The following is a 27,921-nucleotide window of genomic DNA, read 5'->3' on the forward strand; positions in this document are numbered from 1 at the left end:
CTGGAATCACACAGACCAAAATGTGGCGATTATATGGATCATTGCTTATATTTAAGAAAGCGCTGAATTTTGTAAACCTTAAAGCCACCCCTGTCAAATAGAATATTTAGAATGTATAATTTTGGAGAAATACAGACAACTGGAGAATTGGAGGAGTATTAGGTACTAGTGAAAGTTAAATAAATCTGAAATAAAAGAGTATATAGTGTGTATTTTTTGAATTCTTTTATTGATTTAAATAATACAAATAACTTAAGACAATGGCAAAAATGAAATAATACATTTAATGCGAAATAATAATTATACGAAAATTTAATCATAGACACAATACATGAAATTTATAAATAACAACCACAACAAAATATCAACTTTAATTAATGGCAGTCGTTATGAAATTTTATATTTTCCTGAAAACAAAAGAAGACGTATTTTAGATATACTACAACGTACTAAATCAGGACTATATGGTGGATAATTTAGACAAGATATTTTTAAAAAGTATTTTGTATATTTTGTACTATTTACCTTATAAAGATACTAAACGGCAGTCGATATTGTACTATTGATTGTTGCTTGACTCATTATATCTTCTAGGGGAGGATTGGGGCGTTCCAACTTGTATGGTTGTACCTTCGTATCCAAATGGGTCGTATTCGGCAAATTCTATTGAAATAAAAACATTTTTTGTTTCTAAAAAAAATCGGAAAATCAAAATATTCTATATTAATATGCCATTACTCTTAGATAAGTGACAGTAGATTCCGTCATCTGGTTCATATAGTACTTTTAATATCGAGTAGTGGTACCGTGATTATAAATAGGTGGTGAGTAGGCGACAAGGCAGTAGTTAATGTCTAAATTAGTTATAACAATTTTTAATTTAATCAACGATGCTAATGCAAATGTGTTCATTGATCTAATTACATTTATCAATTAGATATCGATACTAGTTATGGAAAACCTTCGATAAACTGAAGACATTCTGTATAAGAAACGATAAGGGTGTAGAAATAATATTGGGATGTATACATACAGAGATTGAGAAAACAATGGAGGATGTGATACAGCAAGATTGGAGAAGAAGACAAAAAAGAAGGGTTCGATGAAGACTGTAAAGAAGCATTAGAAAGAAGAGACCCAGCAAGACTGAGAATGTTGAAAGACCAAACCTCCAATACCACAGGAAACTGAAAACATTCTGTATAAGAAAATTTAATATTATGACAAAACAGGTGTAGAAATAATATTGGAAAGTATACTTACAGAGATTGAAGTATATGACACGGCAAGATTGGAGAAGAAGACAGAAAATATAGAAGCATGTAGAAAAGATTAAGAAAAAATAGGAATAGAGAAAAATAAATGGAGGAAAGCAGTGGAGCAACTCCAAGTATGGGGCATAAAAAGCCTGCTAATTATATTGGATTTTTCGAAAATGATATCTGGGTATTGGAAAACAAAACAACAATGAAATGGACGCCTGTTTCTTTGGTATTATTATGGAAAAAGTGGCATTAAAGCAACGCTACTTCTGATTGTACAAAACTGGAAGCGTTTGAGGAATTCGGTAACTGTTAAAGAAGAACTAAATCATTTTTCATTGTGCCAACAAACCACTGTTGAAAATTTTGTATTTCTAACCAGCTAGACGGTTTTGTTAATGTACTATCAACCTTATAACCCTAATTTGATAGATAGATAACTTATTTTTGTTTCCAAACATTAAAAACACTGATCGCATGGTCAAATATTTTGTAGCTTCTTTTTAAACTATCTCAGTAGTGATTGGAAGGCATCGAAAAGTGAATTAAACTTGATGGGGAACATTCTAAAAACTATAAAACTGGTTTATATCATAAATACTTATTTTTTATCATTATTAGGCTAGAATAAGGACAGCAGCTTTTGTATAAAATCCAAATAATATTAAAGTTCCTAAACAATTTAATTTAATGACCCAAATGCCACGTTTCCACTAGCATCTCATGTCTACACATCAAATTTAATCACTAAAAACATTTATTTAGAAATCTATCTACAATAAATATACCTAAAATCTATATTCCATTGATTTATTGAAAAGCCTTTATTTTTAAACGCTTTTTTTCTTTTTTTTTTTTGAATATTTTAACACAAAATACAATCCCTACCATAATTAACTCAATTTTTACTTGTCTTCGACTTTTAAAGAACCTTTTAATGTAGCAATTATTACATTAAACAGTCTTAAATCGTTTTACTGCTCAAAATGACACTATTTGCATCAAAGTCATAATATTATATATATACAAGGCTATACATTCTATTGACAATTGTAGCCACTCAAGTTGAACTCTTTTGACCCTGTATTTTGGTAGGTAGTCCCACATTTTATCCCTATTTAATTACAGTTAATCACATATTTTAGAACCCTCTCGATTATTGTTCTCCATTTTTTTCTCTCCTGAATCTGTTTGTTCCAGTTACGTACTCCCAGATTTTGCATATCTTGCACACAATTTGATATTCCCATATATTTTTTGGTCTACCAGGAAATCTTGTCTCCATTCTGTAATTTTCCTTGTCATTTTTCGATTCTTTTAGTGTGTCCGTAGTCATAATATCACCCCCCAAAGAATGCTCTACAGCTATTGCTTTGATCGGAAAAGCTTTCTCACAAGTAAAACCGATACAAACATTCCATGTGGTGCAGAAGAAATAAAAGACCATATCAAGACCGTGAGCTTGTAGTAAATGTAAATCAGGGTGGATTTATGCAACTTAAAGTGTCTATATGGCAATTATCGAAGTGTATACAGAAAACCGAATAAAAGGTTTGCTCGATACTGCATACCAGCAAAATATCTATAAGGTAGTGAAACAGTAAAGATGATGGGGTGGCTTTAATATATAAGACTCCACTGATCACAAGTTAGCACCCCAATAAGATTAATTTCAACATTCCGTTGATGTCTTCTTCATTTTTGAGGATTAAACTCTTCCGGTACATATTTAATCACAAGTTTCACAAAATTTTGATAATTATCATGTTGTTTCACTAGCTTTCTATCAACTATTTTCTTATTTTACACAAAATATTAATATTTTAATAATTAGGCGTTGCTACTCTATAACTAATTCTAAACTAATTTACCTATAGTCTTCGGCAAGCTATACCTAGTTATATATCTGTCTAGATGACCCAAAAAGGCACTCTACTCCATAAATGAGTTAATAAAAATGAATTTGGTAATATTATGATTGTTAGTTACACACAGAGATGAGTATGATTTCACAGACTGAGCAGACTTACTGCGACATTGAGAACAAACACTCTGTATGGTATCCAGCATGAAATTTCTTGCCTTCGACACGAATTACCATCACAAGAAAAACGAATTAACGATATGAAAAAAATAAAATGAAATATGACAACATCGTTTTATGTTTTTTTTTTAACCAACGCCAACTTCCATGTTTATTATTTTTTTAACTATTTATATTACAGTAAGATAAAGATTCAAACACTATTTTGTTTTTATGAAAAACATTCTGTGAGACAGAGGTAAAATTAAACACCAAAGTGTACTAACTCTAATATATTGCCGAGCTTTCAAATACTTTATTTATTAGTTAAGAATTGTGGCAATAAGTATTGGAAATATATTAGAGTTAGTACACTTTGATGTTGTTTGATTTTGCCACAATCCCACTACGAAAACGCTCATAATATAGCTGGCAAAAATTTCGCTTTATATACGAGAGATTTTCAAAAAGTATGGAGAATTGAAATTACTGAATGGAATGATGAAGACTGAATCCGTTGGCTTTTTCTTCAGGTCTTTTTCGCTCCAGTACTGCCGTCTGACGTTTAATCTGTTTGTGAGGTTTAAGAACGTCGCTAAACTGAATTATTGATACCATTAGTTGACATTCACAAAGTCTGACCTTCACTAAGTGTCTAACTGTTGGTACTTTTTATCTATTTTTAATTTTTATTGTTTACATTTTTTGTTTTGTCTATTTTTGTTCTCAGTATGTATTAAAATGTCCTTTTATATTTTTTCCCTACATTTTCAGTCTTAATGAATATGTTTTTCGTAACTTTTCTTGAACAGTTGTCATTTTATTTGTTGCTATTCTTACTTTTCTCATTTTTCTGAGATTCTTCGGGACATTTTTTTACTTACATGGTTTGTTCAAGATCCATATTGAATGAAAAACGATCTCACTAAAGTATCTATAGTAGGAATGGGTTCAAACTTGTCGTAGCTCATCTGAACACATATACGTATCAAACGAAGTAACATTTCATTCACCATAATTTTTTGTCGGACCTCATGATTACAAAACATAAAACGATGCTTTACACACAAGGAAAATCGAATGACGAAAAGCATTGGAAAACACAATGGAACACGAAGTCGACTTACCTTGATCAACGTACTATTTAGAGGTACTTTCAAGTGAATTCTTTGGTTACAAAGGTTCCTTAATACAGCAATACCTAAAATTTAACAAAAATACCGTCAAATATATATTTTTAAAAGTATTATTCACTTTTGGAAGAAGGATTTCAATATTCTACTAACCTGTTTCCCTCTGGTGACCGTACCTCTCTTCCCAAGCATCGAACAACCTATTATAGTATCTTGGAGCCAAGTAGTGTAGATATTTATGAGATGTGGGCGTCGGAAATATCCTTTCAAAGTTTCCTGTCACTTGTAATTCATCTTCTGCCCTTGCCAAATGCCTCACATCGTCTCCAGTTAACGTCCTGTATAAAATAATATTGTTTTCACCAGTGTTGCCATCAAAGACCAGAAAAAGTTAAGAATTTACTGTAAAAAGTAGTAAATTTGAACGGTAATTAATGTGAAGATGTTTGCATATTTTTAATTGCGGTCTTGAAATGCTGAATTTCCAAAAAAAACTATGATTCTTCAATTAATAGCGATAAAAAGTTTATTAAAAGCAATAACAATGTTTATCAAGTAATAATAATCCAAATTGTGATTAATTAATAGCGATCAAAATGTTTATTATTAGTGATATCAGAATTTTTATCAATCAATAGCTATAATATTTATTAATTAATAATAATCGAAATCTTTACCAATTAATAGCGATCAAAAGGGTTATTAATAGCAATAACAATGTTCATTAAGTAATAATAATAGAAACTTTTATCAATTAATAGCGACCAAAATATCTATTACTGTAAATATGAGAATTTTTATCAATTAATAGCGATCAAAATGTTTATTAATAACCATATCAGAATTTTTAGCGATTAATAACTATAATAATGTTTATTAATTGATAATAATCAAAATCTTTATCAATTAATAGCGATCAAAATGTTTATGAATAGCGATATCAGAATTTTTATCGATTAATAATTATAATAATGTTTATTAAATAAAAATAATCAAAATCTTTATCAATTAATAGCGATCAAATGGTTTATTAAAAGTGATATCAAAATCTGTATCAATTGATAGCGATCAAAATGTTTATTGATAGCGATATCAGAATTTTTATCAATTAATAATTATAATAATGTTTATTAATTAATAATAATCAAAATCTTTATCAATTGATAGCGATCAAAATGTTTATGAATAGCGATATCAGAATTTTTATCGATTAATAATTATAATAATGTTTATTAAATAAAAATAATCAAAATCTTTATCAATTAATAGCGATCAAATGGTTTATTAAAAGTGATATCAAAATCTGTATCAATTGATAGCGATCAAAATGTTTATTGATAGCGATATCAGAATTTTTATCGATTAATAATTATAATAATGTTTATTAATTAATAATAATCAAAATCTTTATCAATTAATAGCGATCAAAATGTTTATTAATAGCGATATCAGAATCTGTATCAATTAATAGCGATCAAAATGTTTAATAAAAAGTGATATCAGAATCTGTGTCAATTAATAGCGATCAAAATGTTTATTAATAGCGATATCAGAATTTTTATCGATTAATAGCGATCGAAATGTTTATTAATAGCGATATCAGAATTTTTATCGATTAATAATTATAATAATGTTTATTAATTAATAATAATCAAAATCTTTATCAATTAATAGCGATCAAAATGTTTATTAATAGCGATATCAGAATCTGTATCAATTAATAGCGATCAAAATGTTTAATAAAAAGTGATATCAGAATCTGTGTCAATTAATAGCGATCAAAATGTTTATTAATAGCGATATCAGAATTTTTATCGATTAATAGCGATCGAAATGTTTATTAATAGCGATATCAGAATTTTTATCGATTAATAATTATAATAATGTTTATTAATTAATAATAATCAAAACCTTTATCAATTAATAGCGATCAAAATGTTTATTAATAGCGATATCAGAATCTGTATCAATTAATAGCGATCAAAAAGTTTATTAAAAGTGATATCAAAATCTGTATCAATTAATAGCGATCAAAATGTTTATTAATAGCGATATCAGAATTTTTATCGATTAATATTTATAATAATGTTTATTAATTAATAATAATCAAAATCTTTATCAATTAATAGCGATCAAAATGTTTATTAATAGCGATATCAGAATCTGTATCAATTGATAGCGATCAAAATGTTTATTAAAAGTGATATCAGAATCTGGGTCAATTAATAGCGATCAAAATGTTTATTAATAGCGATATCAGAATTTTTATCGATTAATAGCGATCGAAATGTTTATTAATAGCGATATCAGAATTTTTATCGATTAATAATTATAATAATGTTTATTAATTAATAATAATCAAAACCTTTATCAATTAATAGCGATCAAAATGTTTATTAATAGCGATATCAGAATCTGTATCAATTAATAGCGATCAAAATGTTTATTAAAAGTGATATCAGAATCTGGGTCAATTAATAGCGATCAAAATGTTTATTAATAGCGATATCAGAATTTTTATCGATTAATAGCGATCGAAATGTTTATTAATAGCGATATCAGAATTTTTATCGATTAATAATTATAATAATGTTTATTAATTAATAATAATCAAAACCTTTATCAATTAATAGCGATCAAAATGTTTATTAATAGCGATATCAGAATCTGTATCAATTAATAGCGATCAAAATGTTTATTAAAAGTGATATCAGAATCTGGGTCAATTAATAGCGATCAAAATGTTTATTAATAGCGATATCAGAATTTTTATCGATTAATAGCGATCGAAATGTTTATTAATAGCGATATCAGAATTTTTATCGATTAATAATTATAATAATGTTTATTAATTAATAATAATCAAAACCTTTATCAATTAATAGCGATCAAAATGTTTATTAATAGCGATATCAGAATTTTTATCGATTAATATTTATAATAATGTTTATTAATAATTAATAATCAAAATCTTTATCAATTAATAGCGATCAAAAGGTTTATTGAAAGTGATATCAGAATCTGTATCAATTAATAGCGATCAAAACGTTTATTGACAGTAATAATAATGTTTATCGATTAATAATAATCGAGGTTTTTAACAATTTAGCGATCAGAATGTTTATTAATTAATAATTATAGGAATTTTTATCAATTAATAACGATCGGAATGTTTATTAACTAATAGTAATAAGATTTATTTAGTATTTAATAGCGATAAGAATATTTTTTGAAAAACAACAGAATGAATATTGAGCAAATAAGAACTGATATCAATAAGAATTTATTAATATCGATCAAAAAGTTTATTAATTAATAGTTATAGAAATTTTTAACAATTTGTAATGATCAAAATGTCTATTAATAGTTATTAGAATGTTCATTAATAATAATCAGAAATTTTATCAATTGATAGTGATCAGAATTTTAATTAATTGATACAATCATAAGGCTAATTGATTGATAATCTGAATTTGTATTAATTAATAGCGATCAGAACGGTTATTAATTACTAGCAATTAGAATTTTGACCAATCCTGACCAATTAGGTGGTGCATTTGTATTATTCGATATCAAATCGATTCAAGTTGCTTTTTGCTATTAGTTGGGAAAATTTCTTTTGTCTAATACATACCTGAGAATGTCTACGAGATACTCATCCCTACTTTCTAGCTGTTCGAATAAAGAATGTTTATTTTTTTCCTTTTTCGTTAAGGCGGTGGAATAGAATCTAGTATCAAAACCTTCTGGCATATCTTCATATTTTTGACTACGTATCCTGGACGGTAAATGGAATTGAGCCATATCGAATATCGATTGAACCAAAGGACCTTTGACGTAAGCGTCTAATGGAGAAGCGCTGTGAAGACTCGGCGATATATTCACCTGTAAAATTCGATAAATAATATTTCGACAACAGTTTATATTGAATAATCACCTCTAGAAGCCACGGTTTAAAATTATCATCCAAGAGTATATCGATTCCAAATAATTCGTAGCAATTATATCTGCTATTTATATTTTCTTCACATAATTCCACGACAGGTGATTCGCAAGCTATTATAGTCTTTATCACTAATTGTTGTAAATTTTTCCATAAGGCTTTCGTATCTACGTTGTAATCTTGCAAATATTCCATTAATTTGGAGATTGTCCTACGAAGGGATCATAAAAAAATTTATTCATCAATTTTAATGAATCCAAAACCGAAAACATACCATTTATGTCCTTGACAGGAGTTCGCATCTTCATTGGCAGTATATTGACTGGAAAATTTATTGATACTATAATTAGTTAGATGCATATACCTGTCTTTTAGATCTTTGGCATTGCTACTATATTTTGCTAAAAAAAAAAAATAATAATAATAATAATATTTCATGTATAATACAACAAAATAATATCGAGTAATAAATATAAATTATGTTTTATTACAAATTAACTACTTGAACTTTTGGGAACCGTTCGTTATATTCATTTATATCCGGCTCGAAGGACCAGACAGAATAATTGAGCGTTTCTACAATACTGTACACAGAAATAGCGATCAAAAAGTTTATTAATAGTAATGAGAAAGTTTCCAATAATTAATAATCATTAGAATTTTTAGTAGTTGATTAGAAAATTTATTAATAAACATCTGAATTTATTAATAGTGATCAAAAAGTTTTAATAAGAAAAATATAGCTGCAAACACCACTAAAAAAACAAACAAAGGAATTGATAGACTAAAAAACTTTGTAGGAATTGAAAAAAATTGCAAAAGGCAGTAGACAGTGGATGAAATTGGTACTTGTAAAGGTAAAATAATATTTAATCTACCAATTCTGGAAAAAAAACAGTCACCACAGGAAAAAGACAACCATGACAACAATAATTGGATTTACAACATCAAAATGAACGATTCCGAAAGATTTTAAGATATAAAAGATTCCACATGAGTGTATCTCAATTTAAAAAAGCTTGTATTGTGACATTTTCAGGCTTTTGAGCTGATGGTATGCATAGATTGTTAATAATAGTACTTACCACTAGCAAATCTAGACTAAAAAACTTTGTAGGAATTGAAAAAAATTGCAAAAGGCAGTAGACAGTGGATGAAATTGGTACTTGTAAAGGTAAAATAATATTTAATCTACCAATTCTGGAAAAAAAACAGTCACCACAGGAAAAAGACAACCAGGACAACAATAATTGGATTTACAACATCAAAATGAACGATTCCGAAAGATTTTAAGATATAAAAGATTCCACATGAGTGTATCTCAATTTAAAAAAGCTTGTATGGTGACATTTTCAGGCTTTTGAGCTGATGGTATGCATAGATTGTTAATAATAGTACTTACCACTAGCAAATCTAGACTAAAAAACTTTGTAGGAATTGAAAAAAATTGCAAAAGGCAGTAGACAGTAGATGAAATTGGTACTTGTAAAGGTAAAATAATATTTAATCTATCAATTCTGGAAAAAAAAACAGTCACCACAGGAAAAAGACAACCAGGACAACAATAATTGGATTTACAACATCAAAATGTACGATTCCGAAAGATTTTAAGATATAAAAGATTCCACATGAGTGTATCTCAATTTAAAAAAGCTTGTATGGTGACATTTTCAGGCTTTTGAGCTGATGGTATGCATAGATTGTTAATAATAGTACTTACCACTAGCAAATCTAGACTAAAAAACTTTGTAGGAATTGAAAAAAATTGCAAAAGGCAGTAGACAGTGGATGAAATTGGTACTTGTAAAGGTAAAATAATATTTAAACTATCAATTCTGGAAAAAAAAAACAGTCACCACAGGAAAAAGACAACCAGGACAACAATAATTGGATTTACAACATCAAAATGTACGATTCCGAAAGATTTTAAGATATAAAAGATTCCACATGAGTGTATCTCAATTTAAAAAAGCTTGTATGGTGACATTTTCAGGCTTTTGAGCTGATGGTATGCATAGATTGTTAATAATAGTACTTACCACTAGCAAATCTAGACTAAAAAACTTTGTAGGAATTGAAAAAAATTGCAAAAGGCAGTAGACAGTGGATGAAATTGGTACTTGTAAAGGTAAAATAATATTTAATCTATCAATTCTGGAAAAAAAAACAGTCACCACAGGAAAAAGACAACCAGGACAACAATAATTGGATTTACAACATCAAAATGTACGATTCCGAAAGATTTTAAGATATAAAAGATTCCACATGAGTGTATCTCAATTTAAAAAAGGTTGTATTGTGACATTTTCAGGCTTTTGAGCTGATGGTATGCATAGATTGTTAATAATAGTACTTACCACTAGCAAATCTAGACTAAAAAACTTTGTAGGAATTGAAAAAAATTGCAAAAGGCAGTAGACAGTGGATGAAATTGGTACTTGTAAAGGTAAAATAATATTTAATCTATCAATTCTGGAAAAAAAAACAGTCACCACAGGAAAAAGACAACCATGACAACAATAATTGGATTTACAACATCAAAATGAACGATTCCGAAAGATTTTAAGATATAAAAGATTCCACATGAGTGTATCTCAATTTAAAAAAGCTTGTATGGTGACATTTTCAGGCTTTTGAGCTGATGGTATGCATAGATTGTTAATAATAGTACTTACCACTAGCAAATCTAGACTAAAAAACTTTGTAGGAATTGAAAAAAATTGCAAAAGGCAGTAGACAGTGGATGAAATTGGTACTTGTAAAGGTAAAATAATATTTAAACTATCAATTCTGGAAAAAAAAAACAGTCACCACAGGAAAAAGACAACCAGGACAACAATAATTGGATTTACAACATCAAAATGTACGATTCCGAAAGATTTTAAGATATAAAAGATTCCACATGAGTGTATCTCAATTTAAAAAAGCTTGTATGGTGACATTTTCAGGCTTTTGAGCTGATGGTATGCATAGATTGTTAATAATAGTACTTACCACTAGCAAATCTAGACTAAAAAACTTTGTAGGAATTGAAAAAAATTGCAAAAGGCAGTAGACAGTGGATGAAATTGGTACTTGTAAAGGTAAAATAATATTTAATCTATCAATTCTGGAAAAAAAAACAGTCACCACAGGAAAAAGACAACCAGGACAACAATAATTGGATTTACAACATCAAAATGTACGATTCCGAAAGATTTTAAGATATAAAAGATTCCACATGAGTGTATCTCAATTTAAAAAAGGTTGTATTGTGACATTTTCAGGCTTTTGAGCTGATGGTATGCATAGATTGTTAATAATAGTACTTACCACTAGCAAATCTAGACTAAAAAACTTTGTAGGAATTGAAAAAAATTGCAAAAGGCAGTAGACAGTAGATGAAATTCGTACTTGTAAAGGTAAAATAATATTTAAACTATCAATTCTGGAAAAAAAAACAGTCACCACAGGAAAAAGACAACCAGGACAACAAGAATTGGATTTACAACATCAAAATGTACGATTCCGAAAGATTTTAAGATATAAAAGATTCCACATGAGTGTATCTCAATTTAAAAAAGGTTGTATTGTGACATTTTCAGGCTTTTGAGCTGATGGTATGCATAGATTGTTAATAATAGTACTTACCACTAGCAAATCTCGCCAATCCTTCTTTGTACATATAAATAATTAAAGGATTGAAACTAGTAACTAGTACGTACAGTCTTAGATCGAATTTACTATCATTTATTAGATAGGGATTGGAAATGTATTTTTGAACTATTAAAGACGATTTTTTCGGAAGCTGAGACCATTTGTTTATCACTTTTATACCAGCCCCTCTTGCAGAAGCCGGCTGAAAATACAAAGTATACGTCAATAAATTGTAATAGTTTATTTGTGGTGAATTAATTACCGGTTTTATAATCCACATTTCGCCACCATTTCCATTCTTATATTCCCAACATTGTTTCAATAATTTCAACTCTTGAGGTAGAATGTACGTATGAGGTAAAAAACCAAATCTACAAGAAAAGTAATTTAAAAATATATCGATCAAATAAAACGATCCTTAAATTAAAATAAACAGGAAAAATCTTGTTGTAAATTATTGAACCAATCCATCACTAAAACAACACTAGAAATCAGTTTCTCTGAGCCTTCAATGAGGCGCTGCTTCGTATACGATTCAAAGTACTGAACAATGTTGTGTAGTAGTGGCAAACTAATACAGAACAACAATAACAAAGAACAAAATGGACACAACAAAAAGATGAATAAGAATCGAGAAAGATGGTAAAAGACAGTTGACAGTGGAATAAATGGGTACAAGAGGGACCAGAGCCCACATCAAATACTTAACTAGCTAAAACGAAAATAAAAGGTCTTGTTGGGTGATGATACATAAAGACCAAAAAATTTTAAGTGAAAAATTATAAGAATAATGTATAGAGGAGCTATAACGAAAGAAACAGACTGAAAAATTTAAAAATAAAGAAATTGATAAAATACTAGGCAATGACAATTCATTAAAACCCAGAGGTTGAGATTATATGGCCACATTCAAAGATTAGAGGATAAGGAGATGCCAAAATATACAGCAGCAGATGAATTGATCAAGGCTCACAAATAATGAATGTGAGAGGATGGGGAACGGTTTGGGGGCCAAGGCTCAAACCGAGCTGTAGTGTCAATTGGTAAAGTTAACGCAATTACAAAGAGCTAATCTCAATCATACCCGGTAAAACAACACTAGTCCCATTGATAGAACTCAATTGATACTTTTTTTAAAGCCACTGCAGCTGAATGGACTTGTCGCAAGCTTGTAGGTACACTGGGTATACAAAACGGTGATCAAACCCATGATTACATACTGATAGCTTATTTGGTGGCCCCATTTTAGGAAAGGACATTGGTACCTCGAAGAAGTAGTGCGAGGAGCCTACCTATTTTGGAGGTAGATCAATGACATGTAGAGCCATGCACAAAGAAACTTTTTTGATATGAAAAGAGGAACAATACCCCAAACCATCTATTGCAGAGCTGTCTGTTGTTCCGTATATTCCGCATACCCACTGTGCCTGAAGAAATTCCACGTGTTAGTGATCCTGCCTTGATTTATGCTCCAACCCTCGTATATATTTGCATTTACACATAGTTATTGCTCATAAATCAACAACAGAATGGGATGATGACAATTTAAATGAAATTTATTGGATACAGTTTATTAAATAGGTTTTTGTTGCCAAAGTTTTTGACCAATTACAACTTCCCAACATATTCACATGATAAAAGTTTTGGAATATTTTCAAAAGTTATACAAGTATATTAATTGTTTTATTTATAAAATTCGACTGTTAAATAACAATTTCGACTTTCTCTTATGACAACCGGGTCATTTCAAATTCAAATCGTACTAAAAATAACTTTTGTTGAAAACATCCTGTTTGTGTACGAATTAATTTTTAGAGTTTAGAATTTTAGAGCTGCTACTCACTCTTTTACTCCAAATTTCAATATCATTCGTTGAAAATTCCTCCAAAGTCTATCTTTTCTCCCTAATTGAAATGTACCGGGAAAATGATTCAGCTTTTGAGTTTCCTTTAAAGTCTTAAACATTGGGGATTTCATGTGTTTACCCCACGTACCTAACCATTGATTTGATTCTACAATAAGAACATAAAGTTAACAAAAAATATAAGAATCGATATGGCAATACTTGTATCGGTTCCTTTTCAATAATAAAGGAAATGATGGGATAATACGGTTTGGTAAAAATGAGAAAATGGTTTCGATATTCCTATAAAAAGAATAAGGATTAAGAATTGGGTAAAAAAGAAGCGAACCTCTTGAAAACTCACTTCGCACTAGTACGAAACCGGTATTTGTTAATGTTTTTCTAACTATCATCGGAGTTATTGTACTAAGTTTCCATTTGAAGAATTTTTTGGCATTGGGAATTTTTACTTCTACTTCGGAACTGAACATTCTGAACTTAATGTACGGCGGAATGTTTGGAAAGAGGCTTGGTCTGAGGGGCCAGTTTACTGCATCTCCAGAACCTGCAAAAAATTATTTCATATTAATTAACGTGGACACAATATGCCAACAAAGTATCAAAGCTCTGATCTTCCAAGATCCCAAATAAATATTAGTATAACCCCATTCATAATAATACTGTTTATTGTCTGGGTAAGTAATCAAAGCCCAGGAAAGAAACAAAAACTTCTTTTATTGTACCTGAGCCTTTCTGTGATCTACAATAATGCTCCTATAAGAAAAAGTTCCAAATGAAGGAGCAAACACTTAAAAAAAATCATTCTATATACCCTTTCAGGGTACTACCACCTAGGAAGCACCCGATGAGATCAGATCCAGCACAAACTGCTCTGGGAAAGAAACCTTAAGAAGGGAATATATCTAACCTTAATGTCAGCAGTGACAATGGAGTTCTAACGAGTTTTAGAGATGTCAAAATACCACTTGGTGAGATCTGGTCTATCACAAACTAGTCCGGAGAAGAAATCTCTAGAAGGGAAGATCTAACCTTGATGCCAGCATAGACAATGGAGTTCTAATCAGCTTTGGAACTGAAAGAAAATAGTAGATGTCAAAAGCAGCTCTGATAAGGTTAGATCTAGCCTGACCTGTCTCACAAACTGATCTGGACAAGAAACCTGTAGGAGAGAATATCTAATTTTGATGTTAGTACAGATACAGTAGATCTAGGCATCTTTGAAACTGAAAGGTAAGCTGTAGATGTCAAAAATAACTCTAATTTGGCACTAAAGAAGATCTAACTTGGATACCAGCACAGATACTGGAGTCCAAGCAGCTTTGTAACTGAAAGGCAAGCTGTATATGTCGAAAACAATTTTGATAGAGGGCACCTAGTGGGATCAGATCTAGCACAAACTGCTCTGGACACGAAAATTGTAGAAGAGAAGATCTAACATTGATGCCAACAGATATGCTGGAATTTTAAGCAGATTTGGAAATGGAAGGCTAGGTATAATGTCAAAAAAATTGATAGGAGGCATAATAGACTCTAAGGCTGCAATGTAACGATAACTCTTAGTCTACATCTATATTTTCTTCAGTATAATTATATTCGAGGTGATATTTCTGTTATAATAAATTAATCGTAATGATGTGTGAATGTCTGATGAAACCAGTTTCAATTATTAGTCAAATTTAGGTACTGTAAAGCAAATAAAATTCCATACAAATACACCAGGTGGTAAATGACACATTCTTAAAGAGATATTCATCGGATTATTAATAATAATATGATAAATTGTTTGCAAATCTTCCCAATTATTCAGACCTGAATGAATAATGTGTATCTTTAAGTCTATAAATAAATGGTATTATAATCGTTGCTCTTGGAAATCTTGTGATTTCCAAATGATTTGTTTTGTTAGTATAAATAGATTTTACGGGGTCAGACAAAATTTTTATCTATTAGATGTATTGTCGACGTTCAGTGGCAATGAAAAAAAATGTTAATTTTGTAATAAGAATATTATGCTTCAAGTTTAAAATAAACTGTAACCTTAAGTGAATGTTAACGATATAAAATTAACAATATAGTTAAAAATATTTTATATCAAAATGAAAATTGGAATAAAATTATTAGTCTTAAATCCTGAATTATCAAGTTTTTGAACTGATAGTGTGTATTATATTCAGATAAGCGTTCCTATATGAGGTACCTCTACAATAGGCACATTCGCAGCTGATCATGTTGTTCAAACAGTCTAATGAATGAATGGTTTCCATAAAATAGCATGATTCTCCTTTTCACATATCTATTAGATCCAAAAATTGATTGGTTCACACTAAATCACAAGTATCTTTCCACTGGTCTATTGATCTGTCACCACAATCTTTTGTTTTGGTACAATGGTCACTACAAATACAGATTACTACCACCTAATATTTAATACTTCAAGTTTTCAGTTGATTGAGTGGATCTCAAATCTGAATCATCATCACAACGTACACGAATGGAAGTATTTCTTTCGGAATGGATTTCATCTGCTCTATTATGGGCTTCTCGATATCAGTAATGGTGTCAAAAAGTTACCGTTTTAGCATATTTTTCATTTTCTGGAAGAGCCAGGAGTGCTTAATCTGGTAATCAGATGATATCCAATAATAACATGCAATGAAATCTGGATCAGTATGAAGAGTATCTTCTAATTCACTATTTTTTTATGTTGATCATCAAAATATTTTCACTGTTTAACCGCTGATAACACTTATAAGCCCTGTCCAAAGTTAATGCATCATTGGGGACAGCTTTCAACAATTCTTGAGCTTCTTTGACGCTTTCAACTTGAAACAAAGCTTAATGTTATAGGACTAAGCAGCACTTTTTGTAGATTTTCTGTTTTTAATGGACATCTTCGTTCTTAAATGACTCTATTTTTACTCTTTAATCACTCAAACAACTTTAAAATCCTCTTGAACTTCTTTGGCACTTTTAACTTGAAACAAAACTTAATGTTGAAGCACTAAGCAGTCTAATAGTCATATCAATATTTAAACGAAGAGGTTTATCCACTTTTTGTACATTTTATGTTTTTAGAGGACTTCCTCGTCCTTAAATGACTCTATTTTCAGAGTTTAATTACTTAAACCCATTTAAAACCCTCTTGAACTTCTTTGGCACTTTTAACTTGAAACAAAACTTAATGTTGAAGCACTAAGCAGTCATATCAATATTTAAACGAAGAGGTTTATCCACTTTTTGTACATTTTATGTTTTTAGAGGACTTTCTCGTCCTTAAATGACTCTATTTTCAGAGTTTAATTACTTAAACCCATTTAAAACCCTCTTGAACTTCTTTGGCACTTTTAACTTGAAACAAAACTTAATGTTGAAGCACTAAGCAGTCATATCAATATTTAAACGAAGAGGTTTATCCACTTTTTGTACATTTTATGTTTTTAGAGGACTTTCCCGTCCTTAAATGACTCTATTTTCAGAGTTTAATTACTTAAACCCATGTAAAACCCTCTTGAACTTCTTCGACACTTTTAACTTGAAACAAAACTTAATGTTGAAGCACTAAGCAGTCATATCAATATTTAAACGAAGAGGTTTATCCACTTTTTGTACATTTTCTGTTGTTAGAGGACTTCCTCGTCCTTAAATGACTCTATTTTCAGAGTTTAATTACTTAAACCTATTTAAAACCCTCTTGAACTTCTTTGGCACTTTTAACTTGAAACAAAACTTAATGTTGAAGCACTAAGCAGTCATATCAATATTTAAACGAAGAGGTTTATCCACTTTTTGTACATTTTATGTTTTTAGAGGACTTTCCCGTCCTTAAATGACTCTATTTTCAGAGTTTAATTACTTAAACCCATTTAAAACCCTCTTGAACTTCTTCGACACTTTTAACTTGAAACAAAACTTAATGTTGAAGCACTAAGCAGTCATATCAATATTTAAACGAAGAGGTTTATCCACTTTTTGTACATTTTCTGTTGTTAGAGGACTTCCTCGTCCTTAAATGACTCTATTTTCAGAGTTTAATTACTTAAACCTATTTAAAACCCTCTTGAACTTCTTTGGCACTTTTAACTTGAAACAAAACTTAATGTTGAAGCACTAAGCAGTCATATCAATATTTAAACGAAGAGGTTTATCCACTTTTTGTACATTTTCTGTTGTTAGAGGACTTCCTCGTCCTTAAATGACTCTATTTTCAGAGTTTAATTACTTAAACCTATTTAAAACCCTCTTGAACTTCTTTGGCACTTTTAACTTGAAACAAAACTTAATGTTGAAGCACTAAGCAGTCATATCAATATTTAAACGAAGAGGTTTATCCACTTTTTGTACATTTTCTGTTGTTAGAGGACTTCCTCGTCCTTAAATGACTCTATTTTCAGAGTTTAATTACTTAAACCTATTTAAAACCCTCTTGAACTTCTTCGACACTTTTAACTTGAAACAAAACTTAATGTTGAAGCACTAAGCAGTCATATCAATATTTAAACGAAGAGGTTTATCCACTTTTTGTACATTTTCTGTTTTTAAAGGACGTTATTGTCCTTAAATGACTCTTATTTCTACGGTTTAATCGCTCAAACCACTTTTAAACACTGTCCTAAGTAACTGTATTATCACTAGAAACAGATTAAAATTTATTAATCATATTTTTCCATCACACCTCGTATAGTTAACAATTTTTTTTATATTGCAACGAAAATTGAACAATTTGACGTTGATGGAAATTTAAGTAAGTTCAATATGGGTTACAGAAAATTAGTTGGATATAAATATTAAAAAATATATTATAAACATTATTTTTAAAACAAAAAAAAAATGTAATGAAAACTTACCAGTTTCATTTTCATTTAGAGACAAGCAACTCTCAGATGAATCTTCATTTTTACCATCTTCTAAGTTATCAATATCATCTATATTTGTTTCGTTTTCACTATCAGAGCCACTACAATCACTACAAAAAAACACAAATTTTTTAAACAGAACGTAGAAAATACAAAAAAAAATGTATTACTCATAATCGATTACATCCAATTTCATTTTTTTAAAATAAAAAAATTCTTGTCAAAAAATTTAGTTGGAAGTATATTATTTACGTTCCCAACACGTGGACCTACTTAATCTGGCACTAGTAATGAATTTTGATTATTGAATGAAGGGATATCCTGATTTTAAGCGTTCTCCAGAAAATCGCGGGTTCTACTAAATCATTAACGCAGAGCTGGGAATTTTTTCAAGGTATTTCTATACAGTTTTCAATATTGATTATCTAATTTTCCAAAAAAAAAATAATTCATTAATAATATCACTAGTCTCACAACGGAATTTGTCTTTTTAGTCTTCTTAGTCAATCTATTTCCTTTTTGGTCAGTCTATTGCTTGTTTTTTTCAATCTATTTTCTTCTTGTCCAATCCACTGTCTTCTTTTTCAATCTATTTCCTTCTTGTCCAATCCACTGTCTTCTTTTTCAATCTATTTCCTTCTTGGTCAGTCTATTGCTTGTTTTTTTCAATCTATTTCCTTCTTGTCCAATCCACTGTCTTCTTTTTCAATCTATTTCCTTCTTGGTCAGTCTATTGCTTGTTTTTGTCAATCTATTTCCTTCTTGGTCAATCCATTTTCTTTTTTGCTATTTCATTGTCTTCTGTATTTATTGCATCACAAGGATTCTAATTCTAACTATTTGAAAAGATAAAATATGTATCCAGAAATGGGTCTGTTCTAATTTTGCGACCCGGATTAAGGATCCCGAAACATTGCAAGTACATCCACCGAATAGTATTGTTACATCTGAGGCAAGCTGTAGCAAGTTTCAACGCTTTTCTTTTCTATATATTTCTTTTTCATCAACTTTCATTTCCAGATCAAAAAAATTACCAAGGAAGTCCTAAAAATCTGCCTATGGTGGTAAGGTAGCAACTTTGAAGTATCGAAAAGGGTCAGGGATAGTGGGGACGCCCTTTGAACTTGAAAACAGAAATAAATGTGTGAAATGTGGAAGAAACATAAACAAATAGGCCAATTTGACAATAAAAAATGCACTCAATGGAAAATGCTTCAACACCATTGAGATAATTATTATTAGGGGGCTATTAGGATGTGAAAATATTGATTAGAAAAAATATAATGTTGCGCCACTGGTACGGGTATGAGTAAAGCTGCTGAAAATAAAATCACAAACACGCACGTTTTGCAATAAAGCTGTCAACAAAAGAAACACTAAAAATCGCGAAATTTTCTACAGCTTACTAGATCTAAAAGTATTTCGAGGTGTAGATATAAAAATAGTTGGGCACTCTTAATGTATACAAATCAATAAATCACACATACCTGAAACGAGTCGAGAAAATATGTTTTCATGTTAATTTTTTTTTTAAAGCGTTTACATTTTTTTGAAAACTAATATTGGCAGAATCTATTAGGAAAATTTCCATTCAAAACTGAGTGTTTATTGATAAAATTTTCAAGATATTGAAAATATAATCAATCTTTGGATTATAACAGAGCATTTAACAAAGTCATTTTGTTAATTATCAATTTTATACTTCTCATTCCTGTTAAGTCTCTCCTCTAGATCTCTAGAAGATCACCTGGACCACTTTAGAAATCACAATGGAAATTTGTGTCTCCCCTGGACATCTGGTGGTTAACCTGGATTACTTTCAAGAATTACCGATTTAACAATAGAAATTTGTTGATATTGTTGATAATCTGGATTTGGAAATATGTCTAGACCCCTATCGATTCTCCCCTAGACCTCTGAGAGTCACCTGGACCACTTTAAGAATCACTGACCTAACGATGAAAATTTATGTACACCCCTGTCGAGTCTCTCCCCTGGATCTTTGAAATTTCACCTAGACCACATTATAAATTACCCATGTAATGATGAAATTTTGTTTAGACCCCTATCGAGTCTCCTCTAGACCTCTGGGAGTCACCTGGACCACTTTAAGAATCACTGACCTAACGATGAAAATTTATGTACACCCCTGTCGAGTCTGTCCCCTGGATCTTTGAAATTTCACCTACACCTCATTATAAATCACCCACGTAATGATGAAATTTTGTTTAGACCCCTATCGAGTCTCCCCTAGACCTCTGAGAGTCACCTGGACCACTTTAAGAATCACTGACCTAACGATGAAAATTTATGTACACCCCTGTCGAGTCTCTCCCCTGGATCTTTGAAAATTCACCTAGACCACATTATAAATTACCCATGTAATGATGAAATTTTGTTTAGACCCCTATCGAGTCTCCTCTAGACCTCTGGGAGTCACCTGGACCACTTTAAGAATCACTGACCTAACGATGAAAATTTATGTACACCCCTGTCGAGTCTGTCCCCTGGATCTTTGAAATTTCACCTACACCTCATTATAAATCACCCACGTAATGATGAAATTTTGTTTAGACCCCTATCGAGTCTCCCCTAGACCTCTGAGAGTCACCTGGACCACTTTAAGAATCACTGACCTAACGATGAAAATTTATGTACACCCCTGTCGAGTCTCTCCCCTGGATCTTTGAAAATTCACCTAGACCACATTATAAATTACCCATGTAATGATGAAATTTTGTTTAGACCCCTATCGAGTCTTCTCTAGACCTCTGGGAGTCACCTGGACCACTTTAAGAATCACTGACCTAACGATGAAAATTTATGTACACCCCTGTCGAGTCTGTCCCCTGGATCTTTGAAATTTCACCTACACCTCATTATAAATCACCCACGTAATGATGAAATTTTGTTTAGACCCCTATCGAGTCTCCCCTAGACCTCTGAGAGTCACCTGGACCACTTTAAGAATCACTGACCTAACGATGAAAATTTATGTACACCCCTGTCGAGTCTCTCCCCTGGATCTTTGAAAATTCACCTAGACCACATTATAAATTACCCATGTAATGATGAAATTTTGTTTAGACCCCTATCGAGTCTCCTCTAGACCTCTGGGAGTCACCTGGACCACTTTAAGAATCACTGACCTAACGATGAAAATTTATGTACACCCCTGTCGAGTCTGTCCCCTGGATCTTTGAAATTTCACCTACACCTCATTATAAATCACCCACGTAATGATGAAATTTTGTTTAGACCCCTATCGAGTCTCCCCTAGACCTCTGAGAGTCACCTGGACCACTTTAAGAATCACTGACCTAACGATGAAAATTTATGTACACCCCTGTCGAGTCTCTCCCCTGGATCTTTGAAAATTCACCTAGACCACATTATAAATTACCCATGTAATGATGAAATTTTGTTTAGACCCCTATCGAGTCTCCTCTAGACCTCTGGGAGTCACCTGGACCACTTTAAGAATCACTGACCTAACGATGAAAATTTATGTACACCCCTGTCGAGTCTGTCCCCTGGATCTTTGAAATTTCACCTACACCTCATTATAAATCACCCACGTAATGATGAAATTTTGTTTAGACCCCTATCGAGTCTCCCCTAGACCTCTGAGAGTCACCTGGACCACTTTAAGAATCACTGACCTAACGATGAAAATTTATGTACACCCCTGTCGAGTCTGTCCCCTGGATCTTTGAAATTTCACCTACACCTCATTATAAATCACCCACGTAATGATGAAATTTTGTTTAGACCCCTATCGAGTCTCCCCTAGACCTCTGAGAGTCACCTGGACCACTTTAAGAATCACTGACCTAACGATGAAAATTTATGTACACCCCTGTCGAGTCTCTCCCCTGGATCTTTGAAAATTCACCTAGACCACATTATAAATTACCCATGTAATGATGAAATTTTGTTTAGACCCCTATCGAGTCTCCTCTAGACCTCTGGGAGTCACCTGGACCACTTTAAGAATCACTGACCTAACGATGAAAATTTATGTACACCCCTGTCGAGTCTGTCCCCTGGATCTTTGAAATTTCACCTACACCTCATTATAAATCACCCACGTAATGATGAAATTTTGTTTAGACCCCTATCGAGTCTCCCCTAGACCTCTGAGAGTCACCTGGACCACTTTAAGAATCACTGACCTAACGATGAAAATTTATGTACACCCCTGTCGAGTCTCTCCCCTGGATCTTTGAAAATTCACCTAGACCACATTATAAATTACCCATGTAATGATGAAATTTTGTTTAGACCCCTATCGAGTCTCCTCTAGACCTCTGGGAGTCACCTGGACCACTTTAAGAATCACTGACCTAACGATGAAAATTTATGTACACCCCTGTCGAGTCTGTCCCCTGGATCTTTGAAATTTCACCTACACCTCATTATAAATCACCCACGTAATGATGAAATTTTGTTTAGACCCCTATCGAGTCTCCCCTAGACCTCTGAGAGTCACCTGGACCACTTTAAGAATCACTGACCTAACGATGAAAATTTATGTACACCCCTGTCGAGTCTCTCCCCTGGATCTTTGAAAATTCACCTAGACCACATTATAAATTACCCATGTAATGATGAAATTTTGTTTAGACCCCTATCGAGTCTTCTCTAGACCTCTGGGAGTCACCTGGACCACTTTAAGAATCACTGACCTAACGATGAAAATTTATGTACACCCCTGTCGAGTCTGTCCCCTGGATCTTTGAAATTTCACCTACACCTCATTATAAATCACCCACGTAATGATGAAATTTTGTTTAGACCCCTATCGAGTCTCCCCTAGACCTCTGAGAGTCACCTGGACCACTTTAAGAATCACTGACCTAACGATGAAAATTTATGTACACCCCTGTCGAGTCTCTTCCCTGGATCTTTGAAAATTCACCTAGACCACATTATAAATTACCCATGTAATGATGAAATTTTGTTTAGACCCCTATCGAGTCTCCTCTAGACCTCTGGGAGTCACCTGGACCACTTTAAGAATCACTGACCTAACGATGAAAATTTATGTACACCCCTGTCGAGTCTGTCCCCTGGATCTTTGAAAATTCACCTAGACCACTTTATAAATCATCCATGTAATGATAAAATTTTGTTTAGACCCCTATCGAGTCTCTCCTAGACCTCTGGGAGTCACTTGTGCCACTTTCGAGCAACAAATTTCAAATGCATCAACATGCAAATCGGCTGGGGCAACATAATTATTTTTTTAGATAACAAACTTTCTCATAGAGGAGAATGGGGATGTTGGGACATGAGAAGTTTTGAACGTCGCAATTTGATTATGCAAAGTTGATTTTTTCCCAAACAACATCTTAACCTCAACATTTATTGTGAGTGATGTTTCATGAGTTTCCGTTGGAGTTTGACTGAGGATATTCAAAACAAGGGAATTTACCCCGAACAACATGGATTTTCCTATACAGCAATTTGATTTTATCACATTCGCACTATATTAAAAAAAGTAACTATGAAATGCTTTTCGAAAATCCATTATTTTAAGTTTATTTCCATTAATGTAACTGTTTCATATCTTCTAGGTTATGTTTTTGGAACCAATTTTAACCTAACTTACACTTTAGGGAGGTTTGGTTAGGTAGGGACAAATATTAAGGGGTGGTATAGACAAATAAAGTTTAACATACAAGAAAAACTGCATAGAGATCTCATTAGAAAGTTTGACGTATAATTATTCAGGAGAGTGATGATTTTTTCAGTTATCTAGAATCAAAATTATTGTTAAATTTTAGTATATATAATAACAATATAAAAATATAAACTTTTTAGTAATTTTCGTTGGTTTATGTGCCATTTGGATCCTTTAGGTCACTGTGTAAGTGATGTCTTAAACTATATACATGTATCCCGACCGAACCTTTCCTAATGCTGTCCCAAACTTCCATAATGTAGGCAAGATTGGAAGGCTTTACAAAAAATATTGAATAATTTTATTATTTAATCTACTAATTTCGAAATAGCACAATTATAAAGGGAAAGAATTATTTTTACAATTGACTTTGTTTACAAAGAAGCAGCTAAAATAAAAAAAATAAAGAAAAAGTGTAACAAACATTATCACTTTCCAGATTTGATATTGTAGATTGTTTTGAGAAGTCGTTTTGAATTTACAACACCTATAACTAGAAGATATTTTGTACAAGACTCTACATCTCATTGTTCTGCTTCTATAATACATAGACTCAAACATACGGGAACAATAAAATTAATTATCTAGCAACTAGTTAGTAAAAAATTATTTGGTTCAGTTGAATATCGACCGCGATTTTCAAAAAAGTGCATTATATAAATACAACAGATTAAAATCTAATAATATAATGAAATCTATTGAAATTACCTGTTTGTATCATCAGTTATTGCAGGCAACGTATGCAAAGTCTTTGATTTTCCTTTTTTCATTTTATGATTATTCACTTTAATTCTAGTTTTCAAAGAAACTTTGCTCCTATTGGTTTTAAGTCCAGGAGTAGAAGGAGTTACCGAATGATCCACTTCACACTGCAACTGAAGTGACTTGGGAGTTTCTTTCTGGATACTTTTGCATAAATTTATATCAGTTACTGCTTTCATTTCATGTTTATCAATAGTAGCTGTACTTTGAGCATTAGTTAGTTCAGATCTGGTTTTTATAGTGTTTATACCACCCTTACTAGGGCTAGGATTTCCTTCTGAACTTTCGCATCTGTAATTATAACAATTACTTTTTAATGATAGTAATTTTTCTCTTAAATCTTGAATTTCTCTATTGTATTTGTCTGGAATGGTGTCGTTTCTTCTGTTAAAATAAGTACTGGTGTCAAAACATACTGGTGTCTGACTGCTTAACGTGTGCATCTTGAAATTAGTGTACATACAATATTCATTACAAAATGGGGATGTAGACGGATTAGTCTTCGATTTTTGCGGGGCAGGGTATTTTTCTAAAATATCACTTTTGCTTTGTAGATGTTGTCTAGAATTTAAATTGTACTGGTAAAAATTGCAGAATTTATCAGGGCTCCTCACTTCTCGTTTCCGTTGACCTGAGGGAATTTCTATCTGTAAAAAAATACTATTTTCATTGACATTTAATTACCATATTCTATGATTATAAAAATGCATGTTCCTATACTAACCTTACTAAGCTTTATTGGCTCTAATTTGGTTTTTGTTTTACTTTGCATGTTACCTAAATTTTCTATTTGATCATTGATATCTACAAATTTTCCTGCAGTCTCATAAGCACCAGCACCTTTGAAACAGTCAAAACCAGTTGGCTCATTAGACAATTTTGGAAGACCTGTCAAATTATTTGAAAGTTGACAATTATTTGATATATAGCTTGTAGGTAGCTCACACAGGTTCGATCTAATCCTAGAGAATTCATACCTCATGTCTTTTTCTTGCCATTGGCCTTTTACTGGAAGAAAAAGACTGATATAGAAAATAAATTATTAACTATAATTGAGAAATGAAGATTTATTGAAAAAACAATGTAAATATCGACTAAAAAATACATTCGTGATAGAGACAAATTTTTCTTATGTAAAAATAAGTTTGGGATATTGGAAACTACAATTTTTAGTTATAAAAATATCAGAAATTATTAATGATACCTAAAAATTTATTTATTCAGATTTATTGAAAAAACAAAGTAAATATCAACAAAAAAACGAAAAAGTCATATTGTGAAATAGGCAAGTTTTCTTTTGTAAAAAATAAATTTAGGATATCAAAAACTAAAAGTTGTAGCTATAAAAATATCCCAAATTATTCACTATATATGAAAATTGAAAATTTATTGAAAAAACAAGGCAAATATCACCAAAAGTCGAAAAAACCACTTTGTGGAACAGACAAATTTTGTTTTGTAAGAAATAATTTTGGGACATTAAATACAAGATTTAGTTATACAAATACCGTAAATCGTTTATAATTAAAGCTAATTAGAGAATTACAAACATAAAATAGATACAAGGCATGCTTTATATGAGTAAATATAATAATTACTTACATTCATATTCAAATTCCATGTTTTCATACTCTTGACTACGATTGTACTTTTTTGGAGTTAGGGTTTTCAATTCTTTACTTTTTCTTCGACAAGGTTCATTAGTTTCGCTAATAGAACGTCTCCTTTGAGGTCCTTTTTCACACATTGAACACCACGGCGTATAAGAAAACTTTTCTTTTTGATTGTACAGATCCAAATTACAATCCCCCATGCCGTAATTACGCCTACAAATGTAATAATCGATATTTTAATTAATTACTTGAAATAAAATTCTACTTTTAACTTAAAACCGAAGACACGGAAAAAAATGAATACCAAGTCTTGGTGCAGTTTTCAAAACGGAGTGTATATTCAACCAAACAGTGGAGGTATTAAATTTTGATAAATAGAAATTTCACTACTCTCCTGAATCACCTATTGTTTATTATTTATTATTATACACAGAAAACTTGGAGTAAATTTTTCATTAAAATACTCAACTGATAACGACAAATATAACATATAGTAATGATTGGTTGCAATAAGTATTACCCAAATAAATTTAAAATTTTACAATTCTTCGTATTTATATATAAGAACAATAATTTCATTTCAACAACATATTATATATTATATTTGTTATAAAATATAATAGTTCAAACACTCCGACATGTTGACGCAGTATACACTACTACAAAATGGTGTACTCTGCAAAAATTTCAATTTGGGAATTGTAAAAATAGAAATAATCAAATTCAAAATAATAAATACCTGAATGAGACTAGTACTTTTATATTTTATATTAATGATCAACATTCTTAATTTTATTTAAATCTGCAATATGTTTATAGTACAATGAGTTTAAATATTCAAAATTAAAAGGAAATTACCACCTCGGCTAAAAACTAAACTACGTTTTACCGCGTGTTAAAAGATAGGCATAGTTAACAAGGAAAGATATTAGGCTTTGTCAACTACTTTTTAGATAAATCATTCATTTCATTTTCTATTGCTGTTCTTGTACGTAAAAGAAAAAGATGCCAATATTAAGCATTTTTTAGAAAAGGTGTTCCGAAGAAGTCTTAAATTTTAATTAAGAATATATGACAGATAACAACTTTTTTGTCAAAAGCGTTCACCTCCCATCTCTAGATGGCAGGACAAACCTTAGTTATCAA

The 27,921-nt window shown here is 31.0% G+C and overlaps 1 protein-coding gene across 8 annotated transcripts; it reads right to left on the reverse strand.

The window, feature by feature from the left end:
- Window positions 1–201: 201 nt before the first annotated feature.
- LOC130443541 (tubulin monoglutamylase TTLL4-like) lies at window positions 202–27,730 on the reverse strand. 8 transcript variants are annotated; one of them, XM_056778256.1, is made up of 17 exons: window positions 27,515–27,730; window positions 26,765–26,988; window positions 25,887–26,170; window positions 25,109–25,809; window positions 18,706–18,824; window positions 14,205–14,405; window positions 13,841–14,009; window positions 12,260–12,368; window positions 11,992–12,199; window positions 8,636–8,762; window positions 8,356–8,572; window positions 8,053–8,303; window positions 4,572–4,756; window positions 4,413–4,486; window positions 3,293–3,344; window positions 526–663; window positions 210–407 (listed from the first exon to the last, which is right to left on the reverse strand). In XM_056778256.1, exons 2-16 carry the CDS (start codon window positions 26,973–26,975, stop codon window positions 560–562), a joined length of 3,012 nt encoding a protein of 1,003 aa, XP_056634234.1. In that variant the 5' UTR covers window positions 26,976–26,988; window positions 27,515–27,730; the 3' UTR covers window positions 210–407; window positions 526–559. The 8 variants fall into 8 exon arrangements, with proteins under 8 accessions (XP_056634236.1, XP_056634230.1, XP_056634234.1 ...); XM_056778253.1 differs by having other exon boundaries at window positions 14,190–14,405; XM_056778255.1 differs by lacking the exon at window positions 27,515–27,730 and adding an exon at window positions 27,041–27,104.
- Window positions 27,731–27,921: the final 191 nt, after the last annotated feature.

This window comes from Diorhabda sublineata, chromosome 4 (assembly GCF_026230105.1).
Source record: "Diorhabda sublineata isolate icDioSubl1.1 chromosome 4, icDioSubl1.1, whole genome shotgun sequence".
In the NCBI taxonomy this organism is placed as follows: Eukaryota; Metazoa; Arthropoda; class Insecta; order Coleoptera; family Chrysomelidae; genus Diorhabda; species Diorhabda sublineata.

Coding starts and splice junctions, on each gene's coding strand:
- LOC130443541 (XM_056778252.1), bottom strand. CDS start 26,975: ATGGGGGATTGTAATTTGGATCTGTACAATCAAAAAGAAAAGTTTTCT. Junction 14,010..14,189: donor GCGAAGTGAGTTTTCAAGAG/GTTCGCTTCTTT, acceptor TTCTTATTGTAG/AATCAAATCAATGGTTAGGT. Junction 8,304..8,355: donor TTAAACCGTGGCTTCTAGAG/GTGATTATTCAA, acceptor CGAATTTTACAG/GTGAATATATCGCCGAGTCT.